Genomic DNA, 23,996 nt, shown 5'->3' with positions numbered 1-23,996 from the left:
AAGTAATTCTCCTGCCTCGGCCTCCCAAAGTGTTGGGATTACAGGCGTGAGCCACCACCTGGCTCCCTTAACTTTTCATTTTGAAACATTTCAGACCTTTAAATAGTTGCAAAAAAACCAGCACAAAGCAGGTCCCCTCCACCCTGCCTCCACAGCATTAGGGCAGCTACCCTGTGAGGATATGAGCACAGACACTGCCCTGCCTGCTCATCTACAGGCGGGATTCAGATTACCAAGGGTCCCACTCATGTCCAGACTGGTCAGGATGCTGCACTGCACTCAGCTGCCCTGACTCCTCAGTCTCATGTAACCTGGGACAGCTTCTGGGTTTCTGTTTGTTCACATGGTTTTTGTCTTTGATGATCTCGATACCTGTGGAGACACACAGCCTGTTAATTGATCGAGTGTCCCTTGTGTCAGCTAGGATTGATCTGCAGTTTCCTCATGATTCTGTCTTTGTTAACGCATTTTCATCAAGAATTCTGCAACAGTGATACCACATCTTCCTTGGCACATTCAGTGGCTGGCCCGTGGTGGTCTTTCCGCCTCTGTCCTTGTGGTGGGTTGCCTTGCTTGCTGCATTCAGGTGGCCTCCACCAGGTCTCACCACAGTGGGTCATGGCTTGCCTTTGAAGCTGTGTAAATACCCTGTTTTTCATCATTCTTTGCTCCCGCTGATTTTAGCAACCATTGCTGTCTCTTCCCTGAAGCAGTTGTTACCATGGTGTTTGCTCACAATGAGGACCTTCTGTTTCCGTTGTTCTTTCTGCATTTGCTGATTGGGAGTCCTGTGCCCAGAAGAGTGTGCCTTCTCTCCCACATGTATAGTTATTCTGTTACTTACACTCATGTAGACTTGGGGATGTTGGGTTTATTCTGGGGATCATAATCCATCATGCCATTGTAGGCTTTCTGGCTCCTGCATCCTCTCCACGTGTTCCTGTTGCCCATCAGCGTGTTTTCATTTGCTGGTGCCGCCAGGCATTCCAGACACACTGGCTGATCATAGCTTTGCAGTCAGCTGTTTTTCCTGGGAGCCCTGCTTCCCTTTGCAAAGTGATATTTAGAGACCAAGACCTTGGTGCTAGGAGTGCTTGTCGCTGCTGAGCCCTTCCAGTACTTCAGGAGCTTCACTTTGATGAGGTGATCAGACACTCGGTTCTCTGTGGCAGTGGCTCAAACAGCACTGAGGTGACGCTGTTCTCTGGAACACAAGTTCTCGTCTTAAAATCTAAGTCACGCTCAGCTTTTGCACAGAAGCTTCAAAGAAGGGTTGGCCCCCAGGTATAATCAGTATATTCTGTGTGGTTCACTTACTAAGTGTTCACGTTTGCTGTCCTTGAATATGGACTCTGTTTTTTAGGATTGAAGCAGTGAGGGTGTTTGTGATCTGTTCTTCAAGATGTCGTAACCGCTACATGGCTTCTCTTGTCTTCCAGAGCCTTTCTTTATGGAGATGTCTCATTTCATGGTCTGTGAACAACTCTAGCCATTAAGCCAGTTGTCCAAGTGCTAAGCTTTATGCTTCCCCTGTCTGGGGTACTTTCCTCTTTGGTATCCATGTGCTCTGATTGTTTCGTGATTGGTTCCATTGCTCCTTTATCCTGATTAAAACCTAAGGTTCCAGGGAATCAAAGTTGAAGTTCATACACAGAGAAAAGCTGGGAAGGGCAGCTTACTTTTTCGTGGCCTGCCTCTTTTCTCCTTTCTGGAAGAAAAAGGGTACTCTGGCTCAGGGCACCCTTTGGCTGCTGATGGCTTCTCCAGGCGATGCTTTGTCCATCACCACTTCTGGGAGCCTTGGGAAAGGGTCCACCTCGCACAGAAAGCTGCATTATTTTAACCCCTCCGCTTTTATCATGGAATTATTTTCCAGCATGGGAAGGACTTTGAAGCGATTCAGAACAACATTGCACTGAAGTACAAGAAGAAAGGCAAGCCAGCGAGCATGGTGAAGAACAAGGAGCAGGTCCGCCACTTCTACTACCGAACCTGGCACAAGATCACCAAGTACATCGACTTTGACCACGGTGAGTGCGCCACGGGCCAGGCTCGGGGGTGCGCACGGGCAGGGCTGGCTTTCACTCGGAGCACAGCTTCCAGCAAGCCCGCCGGACCTGCTCTCTGGCATTTTCTCACCAGCTGCTTGGCTCCTTACCTTGTAGCGTTTGGCTGATTGTGTGCCGTCTAACTCGGTCAAACCAAATTGCCAGGAAGCAGCCCACATCCCAGACTCTGGGGTTCTTTCCACTGCTTTTCTGAGCTGTGGTTTGTGTGTTTCCAGTCACTCTGAGTGTGCATGGGTTCTGGGTCCCTGGCTCACCTAGAGCCTGTGGTCTCCACTGCAAATGATGGCACTGTGGTCCAGCGAGGGGCTTGGGCTGTAGGCACCGTGGCTGGCTCTGGTCTTCCTGGGGGACAGCCAGCCTTCCCAGGTTTCTTGCTCTCTGTACTGGGACCCAGGTCTGTGCAGGCCCTTCTTCATTCACAGGATCAAGTCATTCCCAGGTATGATTCTAGCTCTGTCTCAGAGCACCTTTTGGCTGCTGATGGCTTCTCCAGGCGATGCTTTGTCCATCACCATCTCTGCCTTCAGGAGGCTCAGCCACCTCCTGCCTGTGCCTGTCAGAACTACCTCTCCAGCAGTATCCCTGTGTTGGGCCCTGCTCTTCCTGCAGCTTCATGCACAGCATGGTCCTTCCAGATGCACCCCCGGGTCTCCCCGCTGCCTTCTGACCCTACTTTCAGATGTCTTGTGTTCCGACGCAGGGTACCTGGACTGTGGCTATGCTGCCACTCCTTGTGCCCTTACCTGTGCCTTGTGGTGACCTAAAGTCCCTCGCCTTGGCCATTCCCTGTTGTGTCCTCTGGACAGATTATGGTATCGACCATGGTGCGTTGGCGTTGCCCAGAGCTTTGGGAAGAGCCAGTACCCAGCTCCCCTGTCTGACTGGGGCAGATCCCTGAGGGCCGCAGATAACCCCTGCCCACTGCGCAACTTCTCCACTGAAGAACGTCCCCTAGGAGTTGTCGCTATTTCTGGAGCTTCATGGAAACAGCTGTTGGTTTCTGTAGGTTAGGGGCGCCCCTTGATTCAGGTTTGCTGCCAATGCAGCTTTTGTTTGTTTGCTTTTGGTATCTGTGTGACCATTAACATAAGATTTTCTGCTGACTTGACTTGTTTATGGCGCATTACCTCCATTTTGTCCTATATTTGCTACCTGTGCTGGTTTTCTTATGTCCAGCTCACTTGTTTATTTGGAATCTCAGCCCTGATCGGATCCTGTCACCCAAGGCTGTTGTGATTAATGTCAGGTTGTAGTGAGTGGCCTCGTGCCTTCCACGGTTGCACGCAGCACTGAGTTTTCACTGTCAGCCTCTTTCTGTGTCAGCTGTCCTTTGCACACTTCGTTACTGCCTTTGTGAAAGTCAGCCCATGAGAGCGGATCCACCATCCACAATGGCTGGTCTTGAAAAGCTCTGTGCGGAGGAAGCTGGCTAGCAGTGGAGGGGACTGGGTGGCTATTTGGTAGATGACGTATAGAGAGAAGGTTGGGACTCCAGGAGATTCAGTCCAGAGTGCTTTGTGTGAACCACCTGCGGGCAGCGTGGGCAGCGTCTTTGGACCCTCAGGCTCCCGGCGTAGACTCATCTGTTCTGAGGTTCAAGTACACGTTCTGTCTGCCCACCCAGACTCTCTCTCATGTCAATTTCAGAAGGCAGTCAAAGCAAATGTTTCTTGTCTATTTTTGTTGCCTTTCCCTGTTGTACACTCCTAATCCTAAACTTCCCTGGCATGTGGAGGCGTCATTCCTCTTTGGCCCTTCTCTCCGTCTAAGGTGAAGGGATTTTAAATGCTCCCTCACACCTCTGTGGGGGTCATACCCAACGCAGGTCCTTTCCCCTTCTCCATGTGGTCCCTGTGCTTCCCTCCCCACCGTTTCCCCCTTTTCCTGATCTGGCACAGCAGGCGCCTACAGCCTTGGTGTCTCCTGTTCGTGCATTTTGGTGTGACCCCGCATGATGTGCCTTCTTCCTGTTGAGCTCACTGTTCCCCCAGGTTCTCTGATGGCCCTGATCATGTCTCCGGCAGGCTCTCTGCCTCCATACTGGTGAGCAGTGGCACTGGGGCACCCAATGCTGTCTTGCCCAACAGGAGCCCCGAGGCTGGAGGCCACCAGGATACTGCGAAGTGACTGGCCCCATGGACTGTCATTGCACATCAATCAGAGTGGCAGCCTTTCATGTTACATGTATTTTTTAGCATGCTTTAGAGTTTTATTTTGTATTTTGAGACAAAGTCTTGCTCTGTCACCCAGGCTGCAGTGCAGTGGCGTGATCTCGGCTCACTGCAACCTCCACCTCGTGAGTTCAATCTATTCTCATGCCTTAACCTCCCAAGTAGCTGAGATTACAGGCATGTACCACCACACCTGGCTAATTTAATATTTTTTAGTAGAGACAAGATTTTACCATGTTGCCACGCTGGTCTCAAACTCCTAAGCTCAGGCAGTCCACCTGCCTCGGCCTCCCAAAGTGCTAGGATTACAGGCATGAGCCACCGCAACCAGCCTGTGCTTTGGATTTTTGAAGAGTGTACCGTGTGCACTTTATTGTGGTTTGTCTGACTCATGGAGTGGAATAAGACACAGAGCAGTGGTAAGTGAGGAGTGTGAACGGACTGAATCCACCCCGGTTCGGGAGCCATGACCTTGAGTTTGTGTTTGTCTTGTTAATCTCCCGTGATTTCCGTGCACATCCACATCTCCCTGCTGGTGTCTCTGCAGAGATTTTGTTTCACAAACTTAGTAAGTTTGGATGAGGTGAGTGTGGTTCCTGTCCCTGAGTGTGGAACAAAACATGAGGTGCCACCTAGGAGGCTGTGGGGTCAGGCAGAGCACCAGGGACGCCCCCCGGAACCCCTGCTTTTTCCCTGGGTCCCACCTGCCTGGGGGCCCCTTGTCTGCACTGTCTTGCTCCTGGTGCTACTTTCTTCTCTCTTTCTGGGTTGTGGGTTTTTTTCTTTTTGCCATTTCAAATAGCGGACTTTTAAAAATATATTTTAGAAATGGGGATATTATTCACCTTTTTAAAGTGTACAATTTAGTGGTTCTTAATATAAAGTTATGCAGCCATGGTCTCTCTGTAGTCGCGGAATGCGTCCATTGCACCAGAAGGAAACCCTTTGCTGGATGCTGTCAGTTTACTTCCTGTTTCTGTGGATGTTTCTACTCCAGACGTTTCATAGAAATGGGGTCACGTGCTACGTGTCCTTCTGTGCCTGGCTCCCTTCACTCAGCATAGGGTTTCAGGGTTTGCCTGTGTTGTAGCATGTGCCAGTCCTTTCTGTGGTTGGATAATCTTCCATTGGGTGGATGGCCACATTTTGCTTGTCTACTGAATAGTGGATCTTAAAGCTTTCCAAGTCATGGAATCCTTAGAGTCTGATGAGGCTGGGTGTGGTGGCTCACGCTTGTAGTCCTTTTCCTGCCTGGCCCCAGGCTGTACAGATCTGTCCCGGGAGGGCACAGGTGAGTCAGGAAGACAGCATCCTAGGTTACAGGGCTGCTGGCCTCCCCTGTGTGCAGAGATGCATGACAGGTTTAGTGCCGGTCACATCCACTGCCTCCACCAGAACCAGCTGTTTGGAGTTCTATTTTCTCCTCCAGGGGACGTTTCTTCGGCCTGTTAGGAGTAAATTTCTATCTCTCCACTTTGGTTTGTTTAACTTTCTATTTTGAAAATTGCAAACACAGCACCGTGTTCTCTACACTCTGCCCAGTGTCCCCTGTGGTTGACAGCCTGCGTGACTAAGGTACCGGGAGCAGATAGAAGAAACCGCATGAGCCCGGCGTGGCTCCCAGGTGCGAGCCATGCAGCACCTCCCTGCATTCCCCTCTCTAAAGCCGCCTTTTCTTCTGTCTCTCAGTGTTCTCTCGAGGCCTGAAGAAGTCTTCCCAGGAGCTGTATGGCCTGATCTGCTACGGCGAGCTGCGCAAGAAGATCGGGGGCTGTGAGTATGCCACCTGTGGGGTTGCCCGCAGCTCCTCCCGTCCTTGTCACCTTTGGGCTTTAGTGCCCAGAGTTGCTTCTGTTTTCTCTCTCTGACTTTTGTCGTGAAAAAATGTTAATAATAGAAGAGGTGAAAAATACGATGGCTGCCATGCTCTTTGGCTTAGATGGATCTGCTGTCACTGACACTGGTTACATTTGTTCTCTTGCCCGCTCTGTGCACCCATGGCTGATGGCTGCCGTGCTCTTTGGCTTAGATGGACCTGTTGCTGACATTAGCCACATTTGCTGTCTCTCTCCATGCTCATGTGCTTGCATGCGCACACGTGTTCACATGCTCTGCACTCCACTTGACTGTAATATGTCATGCAAGCCTGGAACACCTCCACTGGCATCACCTCAGAGCATGTTCTCCTGCATAGCCTTGATGCCATGGTCACACCAAGACCTTTAGCATTTACCAAACAGATGCAGTAATCTTCCCTAATTTCTAGCCCATATTCAGATTTTCTAAAACATCCCAAAGTATCAGTCAGGTCTTCTGTCCAGGGCCATTGCCTTGCATGTAACTGTGGAGTCTTCCTTGGGTGTCTTTGACTTAGAGTGGCTGTACTGCATGGGCTTCTGAAACATTGCATTGGGACGTGCCCAGGCTGTCCTCACACAGGGCCTTGCTTGGGTTTGCTCCGATTGTCTCCTTGGGACCAGATAGCCTTTAGACATTTTTGACACTTCCTCTAGGTAGGGACGTTGTTCTCTTATCAGGCGCTTGTGCCCAGCGCCCCTCAGTCCTGCCTCTTCTGCCTGACTCCAGAAAAGAGAGCACACTTGGGCTGTCCAGTGGCACTCTAGGGGTGCACACCCACGGGGCTGCTTCGCAGGTTCAGTGGGATACTGACCGCATCGGCTAGCATAGCATAACTCAGGGCGGGCGGCGGGGCTGACAGGACAGGTCCAGAGCAGTCGCCCTGTGTGTGCCCCGCCTGTACCGTACTCTGCCTCCTCGTTGCCTCTCCATGCCTTGCTGTGTCCTGTGGGTTGGCTGCTGCAAGCCAGTGTGGCATTTGTGTGTGGGAGGCCCTGCCCTCCTGCACTTCCCCACTGGGTTTGTCCCCTCTGGGCCCAGCCACACCTTCTCCTCCCTCCTCAGCCTGCCTGTCCCAGCCCTCAGCTCCAGCACCCACATCTGTGGCCCTCGTGTTCCAGCTCCTCATGCCCATTCCTGCTGCCTCTCATCTGCTCGCTCTCAGCCTCGGGAAGCATCCCAGGCCCCAAGGAGTTTACACTACAGCTCTCCCAGCTCTCATCTTCCCCAAGGAAAGGAAAACCCTACCTTGACCATGTGTTTCCACTGAGTGTTGCCTGGTCCTTCTGTCTACTACTTGTTCCTCGTTCCTTCCATAGAAGCTTCTGGGAGGTGAAGGGTGTCTAGGTTTTTGGCATTTTGAACAAAGAATTGGACAAAATGCACAAAGCAAGGAAAGAATGAAGCAACAAAAGCACAGATTTATTGAAAAAAACCAAAGTACACTCCATGGGATGGGAATGGGCCCAAGCATGGGGGCTCAAGAGCCCTTTTACAGAAGTTTCTGGGGTTTAAATACCCTCTAGAGGTTTCCCATTGGCTATTTGGTGTATACTCTATGTAAATGAAGCAGTGGCCTGCAATCAGACACTGAAGTGAAGTACAGACATTACACCCTATGCAAACATCTGGCTGTGGAAAGCAACCAACCAGAAGCTAAAGTGGTTACAAAGTTACAGTTCTATGCAAAGGAAGAATTGGCCCCAGTCAGTCTGATTGGTTGCTTACAAAGTTAGCATGTAACTATGTAAATGTTTGATTGGTTGCTTTCTGCTTGCCGCAACCAATCAGAGATAACTTTCAATTTTCCATCTGCCACATAGAAACAAAGGGTAGTGGTTGCAAAAAGGAGGAGCCTCTGGTCCTTTTGTTACTTAGGTGTGGAAAGTTGGGGTTTTCCTTTTGATTTAGTTCTAGGAAGGCAGCATGAATTGGCCTTAGGTTCCCTGCCTCCAGACCCTATTCTCCTGCCTCATGAGGATGCTCAAGTTTGATGTGAATAAATGACTCAAATTGCTGAGCGAGGGGCACACTTTGCACCCAGCCTCTGCCCTTCATCGAGTAGCGGGCGAGGTGAGGCCCAGTGACCCCGTGGCATGCCATGCCTGGCCAGTTTCCATGACTGGTTCCTTTCTCGGTGCCTCGCCTGGCGACTAGAGCCCTTTCCCATGTTTTTATTCCGTCCTGAAGTTCCGCTTCCATCTGGCTTTGTTTTCCTTCATCCTGAAAAACATCCTTTATTTCATGCCATGCAGTTGTGCTGGCTGTGAATTCTTATTAGTTATCTGAAAACTCTTTATTTCATATTCATTCTTAAGAGATGTATTTGCCAGATAGAGAATTCTAATCTGACAGGTTGGTTCTTTTGTCTCATTGATGCTGTTGTCCACTGCCTTTGGCCTGTGACGCTCTGATGAGAGGAGTCAGTGGTCATCTGCATCCTCATTCCTCCATGTGAAGCTCATTGTCTGCCTCTGGCTGCTTTGACAGTTTTGTCTTTGGTTTTGGTTTTTAGCCTGCCATTTGTGGAGTTTTTTTTCCCCCAAACATGCAGAAGAATTCAGAGAATTTTACGGTGAACACCCAAGTACCCACCACCAAGTTTCTCCTGCTAATGTACTGTAGTTGCTTTCTCGCACATCTTGAAGATAGTGAAGAGTCCCGAGCAGGTCAGAGGAAGTGGGGCATCTGCTCCAGGAAACTCAGAGGGTGTTGGTGTCTTCATTCTGCAGACCCTGGGTGCCCTAGGGGTTGCACACTGTGGGCCAGAGGGTCAACACCGGACACTCAGTACGAGCCCAGCAGGAAGTGTGTGTGGGGCAGGTGTGATGCCTGAAGGAACTAGCCATCGAGCCACGCAGATAGGGATGAGTGGAAGGCCGGCACTGGGGGGACCTAGGAAGAAGATTTGGGGAGGACAAATCAGCTAGGCAGAGGCCATGTAGTGTGCCTGCCTGAAGAAGGGGCCAGGCAGGGACATTGCCAGCCTTTCAGGTGAGCGGGGGTGACCAGGGCAGCTGACACGAAGCTGTGGCTTTGAGGGAGGGGCTGCAGCTATTGTAGGGCTGTTATTCCAGAGGAACTTTAGTACTCGGTAATGGGATTTGAGTCTATATTGAACAGAATTATATGGGAACTTTCAGTGGCTTTGCTCCTAACTACATCACTGTCTCATTTATTTTTTCATTTAAAGGTATGGATGATAAGAATGCGACAAAGCTGAATGAACTCATTCAGGTTGGGTAAGTCCCAGTTTTCTTGTGAAACGTCACTCAATCCTCTGGGTGCTTGTGTCTTTTCTCTAAAATGTAGAAGCTGAAGCTTTCTCAGTGAGGACCTTCTGAGTTAAAACCTCATAACCTCTCAGTTACATGTTCAGTCCCGACAGAGGGTGCTCAGTCCAGGGAGCGGTGACTGCACCCGGAGCCCCTGTCCACGGTGGGGAGGGAGGGAAGGGCCCTCCCTGGCCTCCTCCTTTCCAAGGGTCTCTGGCCGGGTGTGCGATCTTGATGCAGCTCTCAGGATCCTGCTTTTTGTGCTCCTTTTCTTCCCCCTTTGTGGGTGCTGTGGGCCTGGTCCCGGCTTCTAGAGCCTGTCCCATTGCATTTTTGTCATGTCTTGGGCCACTTCTGACAGCTTCCCTACCTTCTCATGCCCTGGATGCTCCTGTCTCTGACTGGCTGCTGTCCTCCCCTCACACTGACTCCCAGAGGGCATGTGCTCTCCTGGCCACACAAACACCTGGGCTCCTGATGGTCTAGTCGACATCTGTCCAGTTGCTGCTGCTGGGCTGCATTCCAGGACGGGGCCCAGCCATCCCATTCCACAGCCTGGGGGCTCCCTGCTCCCAGGGGAAGGAGGTCCCCACTCCACAGCCTGGGGGGTTCTGCATATGTGCATTTTGTACTTGATGTGGGTCCTCTTTGGTGGCCCTCCTATCTTAAATCTGTCTTGGCCACTGACCACACCGGGCTGGCTGCTCCCAGTTTGCTGAACCCCAGACATTGTGTCTGCACAACCATTTCCGATCCTTGTGGGTGTGCCACCTGCTCGCCAGAGCCCTGCCGTTGGAGCCACTCCTGAACAGTCCTTACCCATCTCTCTTCTGTCTGCAGCACCTCACCCTTGAACCTCTGGTTGCTTTTCCCCTTGGCCCTTCTCCCCCAGGCTTGTGTCTGATGACCTGGGAGCCCTCCCTGCCCCAGTGGGAGCAGTGCCTGCTGGGCCAGCACAGGGCCTTTCCCTGCATTCCCAGCACAGCAGGTGTTGGGCATGATTCCCAGGCTCCGTGTGAGCTGCCACCAGCCTGGAGCCAGCAACTGTAACTGGGTTATAGGCATCATTACCATGGGAAAGACTTGTGATTGACCACAGCCACTAGAAAACACAGGTTGTCCCAACACTGAATATACTTCCCAGATTGGATCTGAGGTACAGCCAGGGGCCACTGGCCATGCTCACTGCCCTGCCGAGGCGCCCCTCCCAGCTTCAGAACCCTGCTTCCTTCCCACTCGCGCTCCTGCTCCACCTCCTTCAGGCAGTATCTGGCTTATCCAGAACAGTGCTCGGCACGTAGGAGGAACCTTCTTGAGAAGGCTTAAGATCCAGGGCTTAGGTGGTTTCTGATGTCACCTTCTGACCCATAGGCAAGGGGCTGTCCCATGAGGGAAAACGCTGCTCCAGGATTTGAACTTGGGGCGAATCTTCCTTTGCCTTTTATTTCAGTTCTTCCAGGATTCATGGGGTGAAGCCGGAGTTCTGGGCTCTTTGCTCCGTGCTTGAGGACGGTGCCGGGTAGCCTGTCCGATGAGCGTTCCTTCTGCCGGAGCACAGACATCCTGCTCAGTGGGGGCGCAAGGGGCATCTGCAGTGCCATCTGCATGAGAACTTATTTAAAAAATAGATTCCATTTGATGACATGGGCACAGGCAGTTCCCAGGGACCAGAGACCCTTGACAAACAAATGCAGCCAGTAGCTTTGTTGAGATCTTGGGCCTTTAAAAAAAAACTAGGGAAAGAAAAGAGAAGGAAATGATTGCAAAGGGTATTCTAGGTATAACTGGGGGGCTTTGATGATGGGCTGCGTGATAAGAGTGTAGATTCCTGAGTGATGACAGGGTCATGGCTTGCAGGACTGGAGATGCTCACTGAAGTGTGCAGAGGGGTAAAGTGCCTTCTGGGGTAAAGAACCTTCAGGTTGACTGGGCGAGGTGGCTCACACCTGTAATCCCAGCTCTTTGGGAAGCTGAGGTAGGTGGATCACGAGGTCAGGAGTTCGAAACCAGCATGGTCAACATGGTGAAACCCTGTCTCTTCTAAAAATACAAAAATTAGCTGGGTATGATGGCATGCGCCTGTAATCCCATCTGCTCGGCAGGAGAATCACTTGAACACGGGAGGTGGAGGATGCAGAGTCGAGATTGCACCACTGCACTTCAGTCTGGGCGACAGAGGAAGTCTCCCTCTTGGGGGAGAAAAAAACTCTCACATGATTCTGCCAAGTGAAGGGCAAGGAACAGGAATGGGTCTGTGCCCTGTCTGTCCTCAGTGTCATGTGCAGCAGCACCCCTCCCACCTCGTCTTCCCGGGCAGCAGGTGTGTGGATAGTGGCATTGAAACGTGTCATGAGCTTATGCATGCTCAACAGCTTGGTGCCATTTACGGTCATACCATCTGCCATTCTGAGAAACAAACGAAGAGGGAGGCTGGCGTGTGTCCGCAGCTCCTCCAGGCCGAGTCTTGGGCCTGTTGCTAAGGAGGCAGCATGACTGAAAGTCGGCTGTTCTCTGCTGTGCTTCCACAGTGGACGGCCCCGAGATGATGTTGAGGGTGGGCCCATGAGGTGGGTCTGTTAGCAGGATGGCAAGATTGATTGCCCTTTAAAGCCAGTGTCGACGTAGCCCACCTGGCATACTCCAGTTTGTCTGGAAAACCCTGAGCAGGTGACAAAAGAGTCAGCTCAGGTGTGGGTGCTGATGGAGAATTTGCCTCAGTAGACAGGGATTTGGCAAATTGCAGGTGAAGGCAGTGCCAGCTCCTGGACTGAGTGCTGGGTGAGGCCTCAGCAAGAGTGGGAGCCAGCACTAAGTGACCTGACCGCGCTCAGCTGACTCTCTGGGTCCCAGCCTTACCTGTCCAGTTGTCATCCTCCAGAGAGTTGTGAGGAACGGAGAAGAGGTTTGGAGCAGCATGGTACCAGCAAGGAAAGGTTTCTGTCTGTACCCATGGAGAGATCTGAGGCAGAAGGGCTGCTGAGGTGTATGTTCATTGGCTCTAGAAATGCCCGGGTGTCTGTGTGTGCCTGGCATAAGAATGGGTGCTGGTTATGCCGTGGTGGCAGCCGTGCTGTGGCAGCTGATGCAAGTCCATTGAGCAGGTCACCTTTGTGTGCCGTGTAGACGTGTACAGTAACGGGATGAAAGTTACCATGAAATTGACATGGTAAATGGATGCAGACATGGCAGCTGGCAGGAAGGGAACCTGCCTAGGACATCTAGGGAAGGCTTTTCCAGGATGGTGGCCAAGGTCTTAAAGAGGCAAGTGGGGGACACACAGAGAGTTGGGGAACCATCTGGCCCAGGGAAAGGAAGGTGGGAAGGAGAAACTGGGCTGTAGAAGCCTCGGGAGGGGAGGGGAGGGGAGGAGGAGGTTGCAGAACTGAGGCTGGAGGGCTGGACCCAGCCTGACTCTGAGCACAGGAGCTGTTCCAGCAGCCCCCACTGTGTCTCAGGAAGGTAGTGGAGAGTTTTGCAGCAGGAGAGCCCCTTGTTGTGGGTAAAGTTGTGCTTCTTGTTCCCTGTGGAGAAGAGATGGAGGTAGTGTTGGAGGTGGTGTGGTGTGTACATTCTTTTTCTTTCTTTCCTTTTTTTAACAGAGGCAGTGTTTCTCTGTGTTGCCCAGGATGATCTCAAACTCCTGGGCTCAATTTATCCTCCCACCTTGGCCTTCCAAAGCAGTGATACTACAGGCATGATCCTCTGTACCCGACCCATTTTTTGCTTTAATATTTTAACATGGTTTTTTTTTGTGCTTTTTGTCGTACAGTTCTACAAGTTTGTTTTAAAATATTTTATTTTTTAGAGCAGTTTTAAGTTTACAGAAAAATTGTGTACAGAGCTATGCCCCCTCCACCCCACACATGATTTCCCCTGTTATTAACACTTTGTTGGTGTGTTCTGTTTTGTTTTGTTTTGTTTGAGATGGAGTCTTGCTCTGTCGCTCAGGCTGGTGGAGTGCAGTGGCGCAGTCTTGGCTCACTGCAACCTCTTCCTCCTGGGTTGAAGCAATTCTCCTGCCTCCGCCACCCGAGTAGCTGGATTAACACGTGCCCACCACCACACCTGTCTAATTCTTTGTATTTTTAGTAGAGATGGGGTTTCACCATGTTGGCCAGACTGGTTTCTAACTCCCAACCTCAGGTGATCCTCCCGCTTTGGCCTCTCAAAATGCTGGGATTACAGGTGTTATTATGCATTGGTGTGGTCCTTTTATCACAATTTGTGAGCCTTTCTTGACCCTTCCTCATCACCCAGAGTTCATAGTTTACTTACAGGCCCACTCAGCATTGTGCCATCTGTGAGTCTGGACACACGGGTAATGAAACATGGGTATCACACAGGGGCATTTCACTGCCCTGAACACCCTGTGCTCTGCCTGTCATTTCCCATTGCCCCCAGCAGGCACTGATCTTCCCTCTCTCTCTAGCTGCACCTTTCCTAGAGTGGTGTCGTCACACTGGAATCATCCTGGGCTTAGTCTTTGTAGATTGGCCTCTTCACTTACAGTCCTGGAAATTTTAAGAAATTCATAGAGTTGTGTAGCTGCCACCACTGTGAAGATGTGGAACACTGCCAGGTCCCTTCTGTACGTCCCCCATAGCTTGCCCCAACCTCTGCACCACTTTCCATTCCCTGTAATTTTGCCTTTTCCAGGAAGCCGTCTAAAGGAGATCATGGTATGCAGCCTTCTGAGATGGGCGTCCCCACTCAGCATTGTGCCCTTAAGGCTCTTGCCTGTTGTCTTGTGGATCTGCAGCTTCTCCCTTTTACCTGCCGAGTTGTGTTCCACGATGTCCACGTGCTGCACTGTGTTATTCCTTTAGAGTGGAGTGGCCCAGGGCTGTTGGCAGTGTTGTAGTGTTGATGAAGAAGTGACGGGGCTTTGCCTCCAGGTTTTTGTGTGTGTGGTTTTTGGTCCCTGGGAGGGAGGAGGTGGGAGTGTGTGTTTGGCTCAACACGGAGCTGCCACACTCTTCCAGGAGAGTTGCAGTTGCTCCCCGGCACTTGGCGTGTTTGAGGGTTATCTTTCTGAGCCACCCTATTAGATGCGGAGTGGCATTGTACTGTGATTTTGACGCATTTCCTTGATGACTCATGACGCCGAGCGTCTTTCTCGTGCTTATTTGCTGTCTGTGTATCTTTGGTGAAGTGCCTGTTCGTATTTTATGCCTGCTTTCTTCTTGAGTTTAAAGAGTTCTTTGTATATTGTAGATACAAGTCTTCTGTTAGATACGCCATCTGCAAATACTTTATCCCAGCCTGTGGTCTTTTTGTTCACTTACTGTCTTGCACAGAAGGACAGTCTTTCGCTTTGATGAAGTCCGGTCTATCACTGTTTTCTTCTATGGTTTGTGCTTTCAATATGGCATCTAAGAACTCTTTGCCTAACCCAAGGGCACAGAGATGTTCCCTGTGTTTTCTTCTAAAAGTTTTACAGTTTTACATTTAGATCTCTGATCTGCTTTGGATTAACTTTGTGTACCATGTGAAGTTTAGCTGGAGCTTTGCTTTTTGCCTGTGGGTGTCAGGGTGTTCCCATGCCGTCTGAAAGGACTGTCCATTCTCCATTGAGTGGCCTTTGCACCCTTGTCAAACATCAGTTGACTGTCCCATGCTGGGTCCATTCTGGACCTTCTGTTCTGTCAACTTTTGTGTTTATTCTTTCACAAGCAGACATTCGCATTTACAAACAAGCAACCTGTGAAGGTGAGAGATCGGGAAGATTGAGCGAGGTGCCTGTGGGAGGCTACCCCTGGATTTCAGCCCAAAAGCAATTGGGGTGTTTTACTTGCTGCCGCCCCTACTTCTCATGCAGACCTGTTTCAATTAACTATGAATCTTTTTTTGGTTGTAGAATTGTAAAATTAAAGAGTAAATGGATTTAGAAAAGGTCTAACGTAAAGTGAAATCTTACGTTGTTCACAGACCCAGAGGCATAAGTTTAGCATGTGCTTATTAGATTTATCAGGTGGCTTTGCAGAGAAGAAAATAAATCTATCAGAAAGGAAAGCCAGGCTCCCGTGTACATAGAGGAATTACTCTGTTTTCTATTCGTTGAAATGTTGTTCAGCCAGGCGTGGTGGCTCACGTTTATAATCCCAGCACTTTGGGAAGCCAAGGCAGGCAAATCACCTGAGGCCAGGAGTTGGAGACCTGGCAGGCCAACATGGTGAAATCCCATCTGTACTAAAAATACAAAAATTAGCTGGGTGTGGTGGTACATGGCTGTAGTCCCAGCTACTTGAGAGGCTGAGGCATGAGAATCGCTTGAACCCAGGAGACAGAGGTTGTAGTAAGCTGAGATCGTGCCACTGCATTCCAGCCTGGGTGACAGAGTGAAAGACTCTGCCTTAAAAAAAAAAAAGGGACTCGCCGGGCGCGGTGGCTCAAGCCTGTAATCCCAGCACTTTGGGAGGCCGAGGCGGGTGGATCACGAGGTCGAGAGATCGAGACCATCCTGGTCAACATGGTGAAACCCTGTCTCTACTAAAAATACTAAAAATTAGCTGGCCATGGCGGCGCGTGCCTGTAATCCCAGCTACTCAGGAGGCTGAGGCAGGAGAATTGCTTGAATCCAGGAGGCAGAGGCTGCGGTGAGCCGAGGTCGCACCATTGCACTCCAGCCTGGGTAACAAGAGCAAAACTCCGCCTCAAAATAAAAAAAGGGACTCATGGAAGGGTATACATAGAGCCTCTATTTGATGGCTCACGTGGAGGTCAGCTTGGGATCCTTCTAATAGATAGCACCTCTTAAACCCCTGTGCCGGGCCTGTCTGGGAAGTCGTGGCATGTCTTAACAGCTTCGGCCCGGTGTGAGATTGGGAAAGTATGGACCACGTCCTGGGACTGCAGCCGAACCTGAGTCTCCTCTTGGCTTTTGCATTTTAACATGGCTCTTCACCTTGTTCAGTGCCATAGCCTCTAGTTGGTCATGGGATTTCCATTTGAGAGAAAAGATGGAGGATTGTAATCTCAGAATGGTTCCATGTGAATGCAGAACGGTGCACTCATTTTCACTGAAGGAAAAAAAAAGGAAGTCACAAAATAGCAGTTTAACGGAAATTGTGATTATCGAAAACACAGGTGCCACATGACACAGCTCCACCAGCTGTTTAAATCTTGCCTACTACTGTTTTGTTTTGGGGCAGATGGAATAAAAAACGGTGAGCAGAAACGTCCATTTGTTTCCAGAGCACTTCACTGGAGGAGATTGTTTTAGAATTGATTCTGGCTCGGTGCAGTGGCTCTTTCTTGTAATCCCAGCACTTTGGGAGGCTGAGGCAGGCAGATTACTTGAGGTCAGGAGTTTGAGACCAGCCTGGCCAACATGGAGAAACCCTGTCTCTACTAAAAATAGAAAAAATTAGCTGGGCATGGTGATGGGCGCCTGTAATCCCAGCTACTTGGGAGTCTGACCCAGGAGAATCACTTGAGCCCAGGAGGCAGAGGTTACAGTGAGCCGAGATCACGCCATTGCACTCCAACCTGGGCAGCAAGAGCAAAACTCTTTCTCAGCCTGATCTTCAGGCTGGTCTCGAACTCCTGACCGCAGATGATCCGCCTGCCTCGGCTTTCCAAAGTGCCGGGATTACAGGTGTGAGCCACTGTACCTGGCTTGTGTGCCCTCATAAACACTTGATTAAAGCCTTAGGTTTTTGGGGTGATGATGAAATCTACTGTGTGGGGTATTGAGACTGTATAATGCTGAAATTAGAGCTAGCACCCTTTTAAAAGGAAGGGGATTGCAGCTTTGTGTACTGGGATATGGAGATTTGGGTGTTTTGCAAAACACCCTTTTCTCCTGTCTGAGACTGCCAGAACTGGCTCTTCCAATTAGACGCGTTCAGCGGAGGCTGCTTTTCCAGCCAAACTGCGGGAATCATCTCCAGAGTCCCTCCCGTGCAGCGCTTGCTTCAGACACTTGTTCCCAGTTTGATCTCTAAGTTTGGTCATCTTTCTATTGGAATAAGACTTTTAAAAACGATACAAGTAATGCATAAATATAAGTCTTAAACAGTTTTCAAATGATACATAGATAAAATATAAGACCCTCTCCACCACCCCATCCTGCTCATCTCTTCTCATCAGAGTTAACCACTTACAGTCATTTTATGTGTATCTTTTTGATTTTTTTATCTTAGGGAATTTACATAAGTAATGGTACAGGTATAAGTGTACATACATACAGAGACGAATAGGTAATTTTTTTACGTGTCTTTAGAATCATGCTATATATGTGTTCTGTGGCTTTTCATGGACTCTTTCTTAGAAATTGAACAGCAGCTCTCCTACCTGACATATGTGCAGCTGGGAGATGGTGAATTGATAAAAATTGGTTAAGACAGAAAATAATAAAAACAAAATCAAACACATTGCCCCGAGTTTTTTTTTGTTTTTTGTTTTTGTTTTTTTTTTTTTTTGAGACGGAGTTTCATTCTCGTCGCCCAGGCTGGAGTGCAATGGTGCAATCTTGACTCACTGCAACCTCTGCCTCCCTAGTTCAAGTGATTGTCCTGCCTCAGCCTCCCGAGTAGCTGGGCTACAGGCATGCACCACCATGCCTGGTTAATTTTGTAATTTTAGTAAAGATGGGGTTTCTCCATGTTAGTCAGGCTGTTCTCAAATTCCTGACGTCATGTAATCCACCTACCTTGGCCTCCCAAAGTGCTGGGATTACAGGTGTGAGCCACTGCGTCTGGCTGCCCTGAGCATTTTGTAAAACACCCAAGCCCGTAGTCATTTACTAGCCAGTGGACTGCTGGCCAGAGGCTTTCTTGACTGGGATCCACTCCTTGGAATTCAAGTTGGTGTTTCTCTTAGAAACTCCTCACAGAAAGGTCGCACAGATGTGGAGTGAGAAGTTGCAGAGGTAAACTAAGCTCACACAGAGGTTATCTAGAGGTGGGTTGAGGTCACACAGAGGTCATGGAGAGGTGGACTGAGGTCACAGAGGTTGTGTAGGGGTGGGTTGAGGCCACACAGAGGTCACAGAGTGGTGGACTGAGAAGTCATGGAGAGGAGTACTGAGAGTTTTTGCTCTTAGGGAGCAGAGCAGGAGAACTGCACAGAGCTGGGGCAGTGGAGAGGAGGGCAGCCATCTGAGGGCACCCTAGGACAGTGGCTTTTCCAGGGATGGGACATGAGCCTGTACCAGGTCAGTCACCAAGGCAGGAGGGCACAGTAGATTTTCTTTAAAAAGCAGGTGTCCCTTGGAGTGTGAAGCATGGTCAGGAAAGCAGCAGGATGTGCAGTCAGCACCTCTTGTTTGTAGCCTTGTCCTCCCACTGACTCAGGTGGGCTCCAGAGCCTGGGGTGGATACTTGGGCAGGCCTCACCTCGCCTGGCCCATGCCTCTTGGCGTGCTGGCCGTTCTGTCCTTCCGTTCACTCACAGGCCTCAGCGTTCCTTCAAAACTCTTTTCCCAGGGCCACCACTGTACGTTACAAAGGGCGGAACCTGCGGATCAAAGCGCCCATGTGCCGGGCCCTGAAGAAGCTCTGCGATCCAGATGGTAGGTGAATGGGGCGCTCCCAGGACCAGAGGCGGTGCCTGTGGTGTCTCATTCAGTGACGGGCAGGCTGAGCTACAGGGTCTCTGCTGCAGTTGGTTTATGTCTGGCCCTGCTTAATCCCAAGGCTGCAAATGGACAACTCTTGAACTTGAAATGCTTCCTGCGTCCACTCAGTCAAGTTGAGCTAAGAGCCATGGTAGCAGTCAGCAGACCAGTTACCTGTTGTCAGGATTGAGTCTCCCATGGCCTCTCTGCACCAGTCTGTGGCTCTGCCTTTGCAAACCCATGAGTGACCACATCAGAGTTTCTTCTTTGCTGGGGTTTCTCTGCTGTCCTTGCCTCTGTCTGTAAAGTGGCCTGCTCACAGCTCTCTGATTTCACTGGGTTGTCTGGCCAAGTGCTTGGTTTTCTACCTTAAGGTCGATCTGCGCTGAACTGTAATGATTCCTTTCTGTTGCAGGCTTGAGTGATGAAGAGGACCAGAAGCCAGTGCGCCTGCCCCTGAAAGTCCCTATAGAGCTACAGCCACGGAACAACCACGCCTGGGCCCGTGTGCAGAGCCTTGCCCAGAACCCACGCCTCAGGTAACGAGGCCTTTGGCATGCAGAAGAGTCCCAACTGCTTGAGCAGGACGGGAGGGTATGTGTGTGTGTTTCCCTTGAGGAACTCCCAGGAGAAGCAGGTTCACCCTGTGCTCTGTCATCACACGAGGACACGGCAGTGTGGAGGGACTGGAGTCCTGGGAGCACTGGGCTGCAGTCCTGCACCTGGGCAGGGATCACCCAGGCCACGTGCAGGCCATGAGGGGATGTCGCGGTGAGAAGAGGAGTGGCTGCAGAGCCTCCCTCTTGTCCCCCAGTAAGGTCCATACCGCTCCTCTCTCTCCTACCCGCTTCTTGGAGACTTGTGGTGTACATACGCCCAAGGCTCCACGTGGGATGGACCCTTTTCGATTTGTACATTTTAAAAAATTGAGGTAGCCAGGCACGGAAGCCCATGCCTATAATCCCAGAACTTGGGAGTCCGAGACAGGCAGAGGTCAAGAAATTGAGACTTTCCTGGCCAACGTGGTGAAACTTATTTCTACTAAAAATAACAAAATTTGACTGGGCATGGTGGTGCGTGCCTGTAGTCCCACCCATTCCGGAGGCTGAGGCAGGAGAATCACTTGAACCCAGGAGTCGGAGGTTGCAGTGAGCCAAGATTGTGCCACTGCACTCTAGCCTGGGTGACAGAGCGAGACTGTGTCTCAAAAAAAAAAAATTTTGAGGTAAAATTCACATATCATAAAATGAACTTAGCCATTTTTAAGTGTATAGTTCAGTGGCATTTAACACAGTCACGGAGTTCTGTGGCCATCACCTCTGTCCGTTCCAAAACGTGTTCATCACCCTAGAAGAGTCCTCTTGCCCGTAAGCACTCGCTCCTGGAGTCTTACTGTCCCATGGCTGCTGGCCTCTCCCAGTCCCCTCTGTGTCTCAGTGGCTTTGCCTACTCTGGAGGTTTCACAGAAATGGAATCACACCTAGAGACCTCTGGGCCTGATGTCTTTCACTGGGCATGACACTTTCGAGGTTGGCCGTGTTGTAGTATGTGTCAGCGCTTCATTCCTTCTGTTTGTGTATTTTTTCCCTTAGAATTTATTAACACTGTCCAGGCCCATCCTTCTTGAAGCCAGAAGCAGCTTGTAGACTAGGCAGAGGCTGTGTGCCAGTGCCCGCACCCTGGCGGAGACCTTGTGCTAGCAGACAATGCTCAGGATCTCTGTGTTACTTCCATCAGCTCCATGTGAAACATTGGCAGTTGCAGCTGGAAAAGCTGGTTTTTAGCCACAGGAGCCAAGGGCCCTGCGGGTGCCGGCTCTCAAGTGCCCCTCTGGAGGTCCCTTGTCTCTTTTGGCGCCATCTTGCTGTAGGCAGCCTCAGGGCTCTTGAGAAGGTTCATTCCCTGTTATATGAGCCTCACTTCTTTCATCTCATTAGGATGATCGTGGAGCTACATCGAAAGGTCTCCAGCCTCATTGAGTTCTTGAAGCAGAAGTGGGCGCTCCATGAGGTGCGAGTTGTATCCTTTTCCAACTACAGCAGTCCCTCCAGGCCAAACAGCCTCTGCTGCCAGGCGATAGACCGTGCCTCCCAGTACCCGTCATTGTCGTGGTTCCCATGGGCAGAGCAGCTGTGCTCTTACATGGTGAACATCTGGAACCATAACCTGGAACCCCTCGTTCCCTGGGTGTAGAGCCCCCTCCATGGCCTTGCAGAGCTAGAACTCAGTCACAGCCAGCCCTCCATGACGTCAGTGGCCTGTGTCTGGCCTGTGGGGTGTGGCCAAAGCATTCCTACCAGCAGGTTGAGCCAAACGACCAAGGGTCAGCCCAGCCTTCTTCATATCCATGGTTGACTCCCAGCCCTGCCTGTTCCCCACGCAGGTGAGGTGTGTGTCAGGTATGAATTTCCTGCAGGTGCTAAGTTCCCAGATCAGCATTGTTTGGTAGTGGTATGAGGAAAGCCTTGGGTCGGGGCATGATCCAAACCCTGGGGGATGCCAGTGGGGAGCATGGCTCATGTCTGTAGCAGTGTGCCAGGTGAGCATCCTGTCCTCAGTGCCAGTCAGTGTGGGCCTTCCTTGACGGGCACTCAGCGGAAGACACTCGAGGAGCGGCAGCTGCAGGACTCCTGCTCCCCACCGATGCAGGAGAAGGTGACTCTGCACTTGTTCCCAGGCGAGAACTGCACACTGACACCCCTGCCAGGTGTGGCCCGTGTGGTACACTCCAAGGCCTTCTGCACGGTGCACTGGCAGGAGGGCGGCCGGTGCAAGCAGAGTGCCAAGGATGCCCACGTACTGCCCCCAGCCCAGATCCTGGGCATCCAGAGTGGGCAGGGCACAGCCCGGGGCCAGGTGAAATGCCCTCGGGGCGGAGCTGAGGGCAAGGGTGCGGGGCGGCCCCCTCCTGCGGCTGACGCCTCACAGAGCTCTGGAGAGAGTTCCCCCGAAAGCGCCCCTGGGGAAGGGGCCATCCTAAGCTTGAGTAGCCCGGACGCTCCCGACAGGCCTCCCCCTAGGCACCAGGACACTGGGCCATGTCCTGAGAAGACCCCTACAGAAGGCAGGGACAGCCCCATCCGGGAGCCAGGGGCCTTGCCGTGTGCCTGTGGTCAGCTTCCAGACCTGGAGGACGAGCTCTCGCTCCTAGACCCCTTGCCCCGCTACCTGAAATCCTGCCAGGACCTCATTGTCCCCGAGCAGTGCCGCTGTGTAGACATGCGGCCTGGGAGTGAGCAGCCCCCTCCAGGCCGGGCAGCCTCCCCAGAGGTGCTGGCTCCTGTCAGCAAGGAGCCTGTTGACCTTGCCCTTGCTGGCCCGGCCCCGAGGCCCAGCCCTGGGCTCTTGCCGGATGTTTGCACTAAAGACTCAGCAGATCCACCTGCAGAGGAGGTCCAGGAAAAGGGGAGCCCTGCTGAGCCTGCGCTGCCTCAGGGACAGCATGCCGCCAGACCCCCAAAGGAGGTCCCTGCCAGCCGGCTGGCACAGCAGCTCCGTGAGGAGGGCTGGAACCTGCAGACCTCCGAAAGCCTCACGCTGGCCGAAGTCTACCTCATGATGGGAAAGCCCAGCAAGCTGCAGCTGGAGTACGACTGGCTGGGGCCCGGCCGCCAGGACCCCCGCCCCGGCTCCCCAGCCACCACCCTTCACAAGCAGCGCCTCCTCAGCTGCCTCCTCAAGCTCATTTCCACCGAGGTCAACCCCAAGCTGGTGAGTGGGTCAGGGCCCAGCCCCTCTGGTGGCCCAAGGGAAGCCAGGCCCAGTCTTGGAGGACTCCCAGCTGGGCAGCTAGGGCCAGCACAGGTGGGGTCCAGACTAGAGAGAGAGGGTCCTGTTGCAGGGAGCCCACAGGATCTCAAGGAAGGAGGAGAGGCAGGGACCTAAATGATCCAGGAAACAGGCTCTCCACAGATCATGTTCCTCTCCCTCAAGTAGGGATCTTAGGGCACTTGATGGGGGTCCCCACTCCCCTGCATGGCGCCAGAAGTGCAATGATGTGTGGCCTGGGTGTTCTCCTCTGTGTGGCGCGTGGAAGAAGACGGACAGCTGGCAGGCAGTACCTCATGAGCCCTCGTGCTCCTGCGAGTCTGCCAATACCAAGTGTGCAACGGAGGGGACAACGTGCACAGGACCGAGGGTCACAGAGTGAGGCCTGGAGCTGAGCTAGCCTTCTTTCTTATCTAATCACTGTTACAGGTTTCCACAGAGGGAACGACGGATGTAATTCTTGCTCTAGAATGACCATCCTAGCTGCTGTGCAGATGGTGTGTGGCGAGGCCAGAGGAGAGCAGGGATGTGGTGCTGTGGCAGAGGAGTGGAGCTGGGGACCAGACAGGAAGGTCCCTGCAGCATGTTGGTGGGCCCTGAGTCTAGGAAAGGGTCCCCTACCACAGGGAGGCCAGTTGGTGGAGCTGACAAGTGGAGTGCAGAAGGGGCTGCTGCTGGGAGTTATCCTACCCTACGACCCCAAGTCTGATAGGATTTCTGGGTGCAAGAGAGCAAGGTCTCATGGCAGACCATCCTGAAACGGCATGTTTGGACACTGGCGAACTGCTGGACATGAGTGAGGGGCTAGAAGGACGGGCTGGGGCAGGAGCTGCAGGTCATTGTGGGCCCCTGGGCGCTGTTTCACAGTTGGAATGTGTGTGAGGCTCACACGTCCCTGTGCTGGTGGGGGACTTGGGATTTGGGCACTCATGAGCCCCCACCCACCCGCTGCTCCTGCTCCACGCAGGCTGCCTCATGGCTTCTGAGTGGTGCTTGCTTCTGCTTGCATCCACTGCGTCTTCCGCTGGTTTTTTGGCCCCGCCCCAAGCCCCTGCGCGGCTTGCCCCAGAGACTTGTCCATCAGCAGGTGGCAGGAAAGGGCAGATTTGCCTGGGCAGCATCACAGGGCCTGGTTACAGGGAATGTTTTTTGCAGGGTTGGTGGTGACTGAGCCTGACTCAGGTGCCTCAGGCCAGGCCTGAGGGTGAAAGTGGCACGGGGTAGTGTGGAGAGGATGCTAGGGTGAGCAGGCGGTGACCAGAAAGACAGCTCTTCAGGTTTGGCTTTTGGTGGTCTT

The 23,996-nt window shown here is 51.9% G+C and overlaps 1 protein-coding gene across 6 annotated transcripts in view; it reads left to right on the top strand.

Annotated features, from left to right (window-relative positions):
• The window catches only part of CRAMP1 (cramped chromatin regulator homolog 1), a 60,565-nt gene that overhangs the window by 17,189 nt on the left and 19,380 nt on the right, over positions 1-23,996 (top strand). For all 6 annotated transcript variants that reach the window (XM_074381782.1, XM_074381781.1, XM_074381779.1 and 3 more), the window contains exons 4-10: positions 1,877-2,030; positions 5,930-6,013; positions 9,291-9,339; positions 18,801-18,886; positions 19,347-19,470; positions 20,869-20,950; positions 21,527-22,642. In XM_074381782.1, coding sequence (XP_074237883.1) covers positions 1,877-2,030; positions 5,930-6,013; positions 9,291-9,339; positions 18,801-18,886; positions 19,347-19,470; positions 20,869-20,950; positions 21,527-22,642 — 1,695 coding nt within the window. The remainder of the gene's footprint in view (positions 1-1,876; positions 2,031-5,929; positions 6,014-9,290; positions 9,340-18,800; positions 18,887-19,346; positions 19,471-20,868; positions 20,951-21,526; positions 22,643-23,996) is intronic.

The sequence above is a fragment of the Saimiri boliviensis genome, chromosome 12 (genome assembly GCF_048565385.1).
Source record: "Saimiri boliviensis isolate mSaiBol1 chromosome 12, mSaiBol1.pri, whole genome shotgun sequence".
Classification (NCBI taxonomy): domain Eukaryota; kingdom Metazoa; phylum Chordata; class Mammalia; order Primates; family Cebidae; genus Saimiri; species Saimiri boliviensis.
Note: the sequence above shows the minus strand (reverse complement) of the source record. Positions and strands in the feature narration are given on the sequence as shown.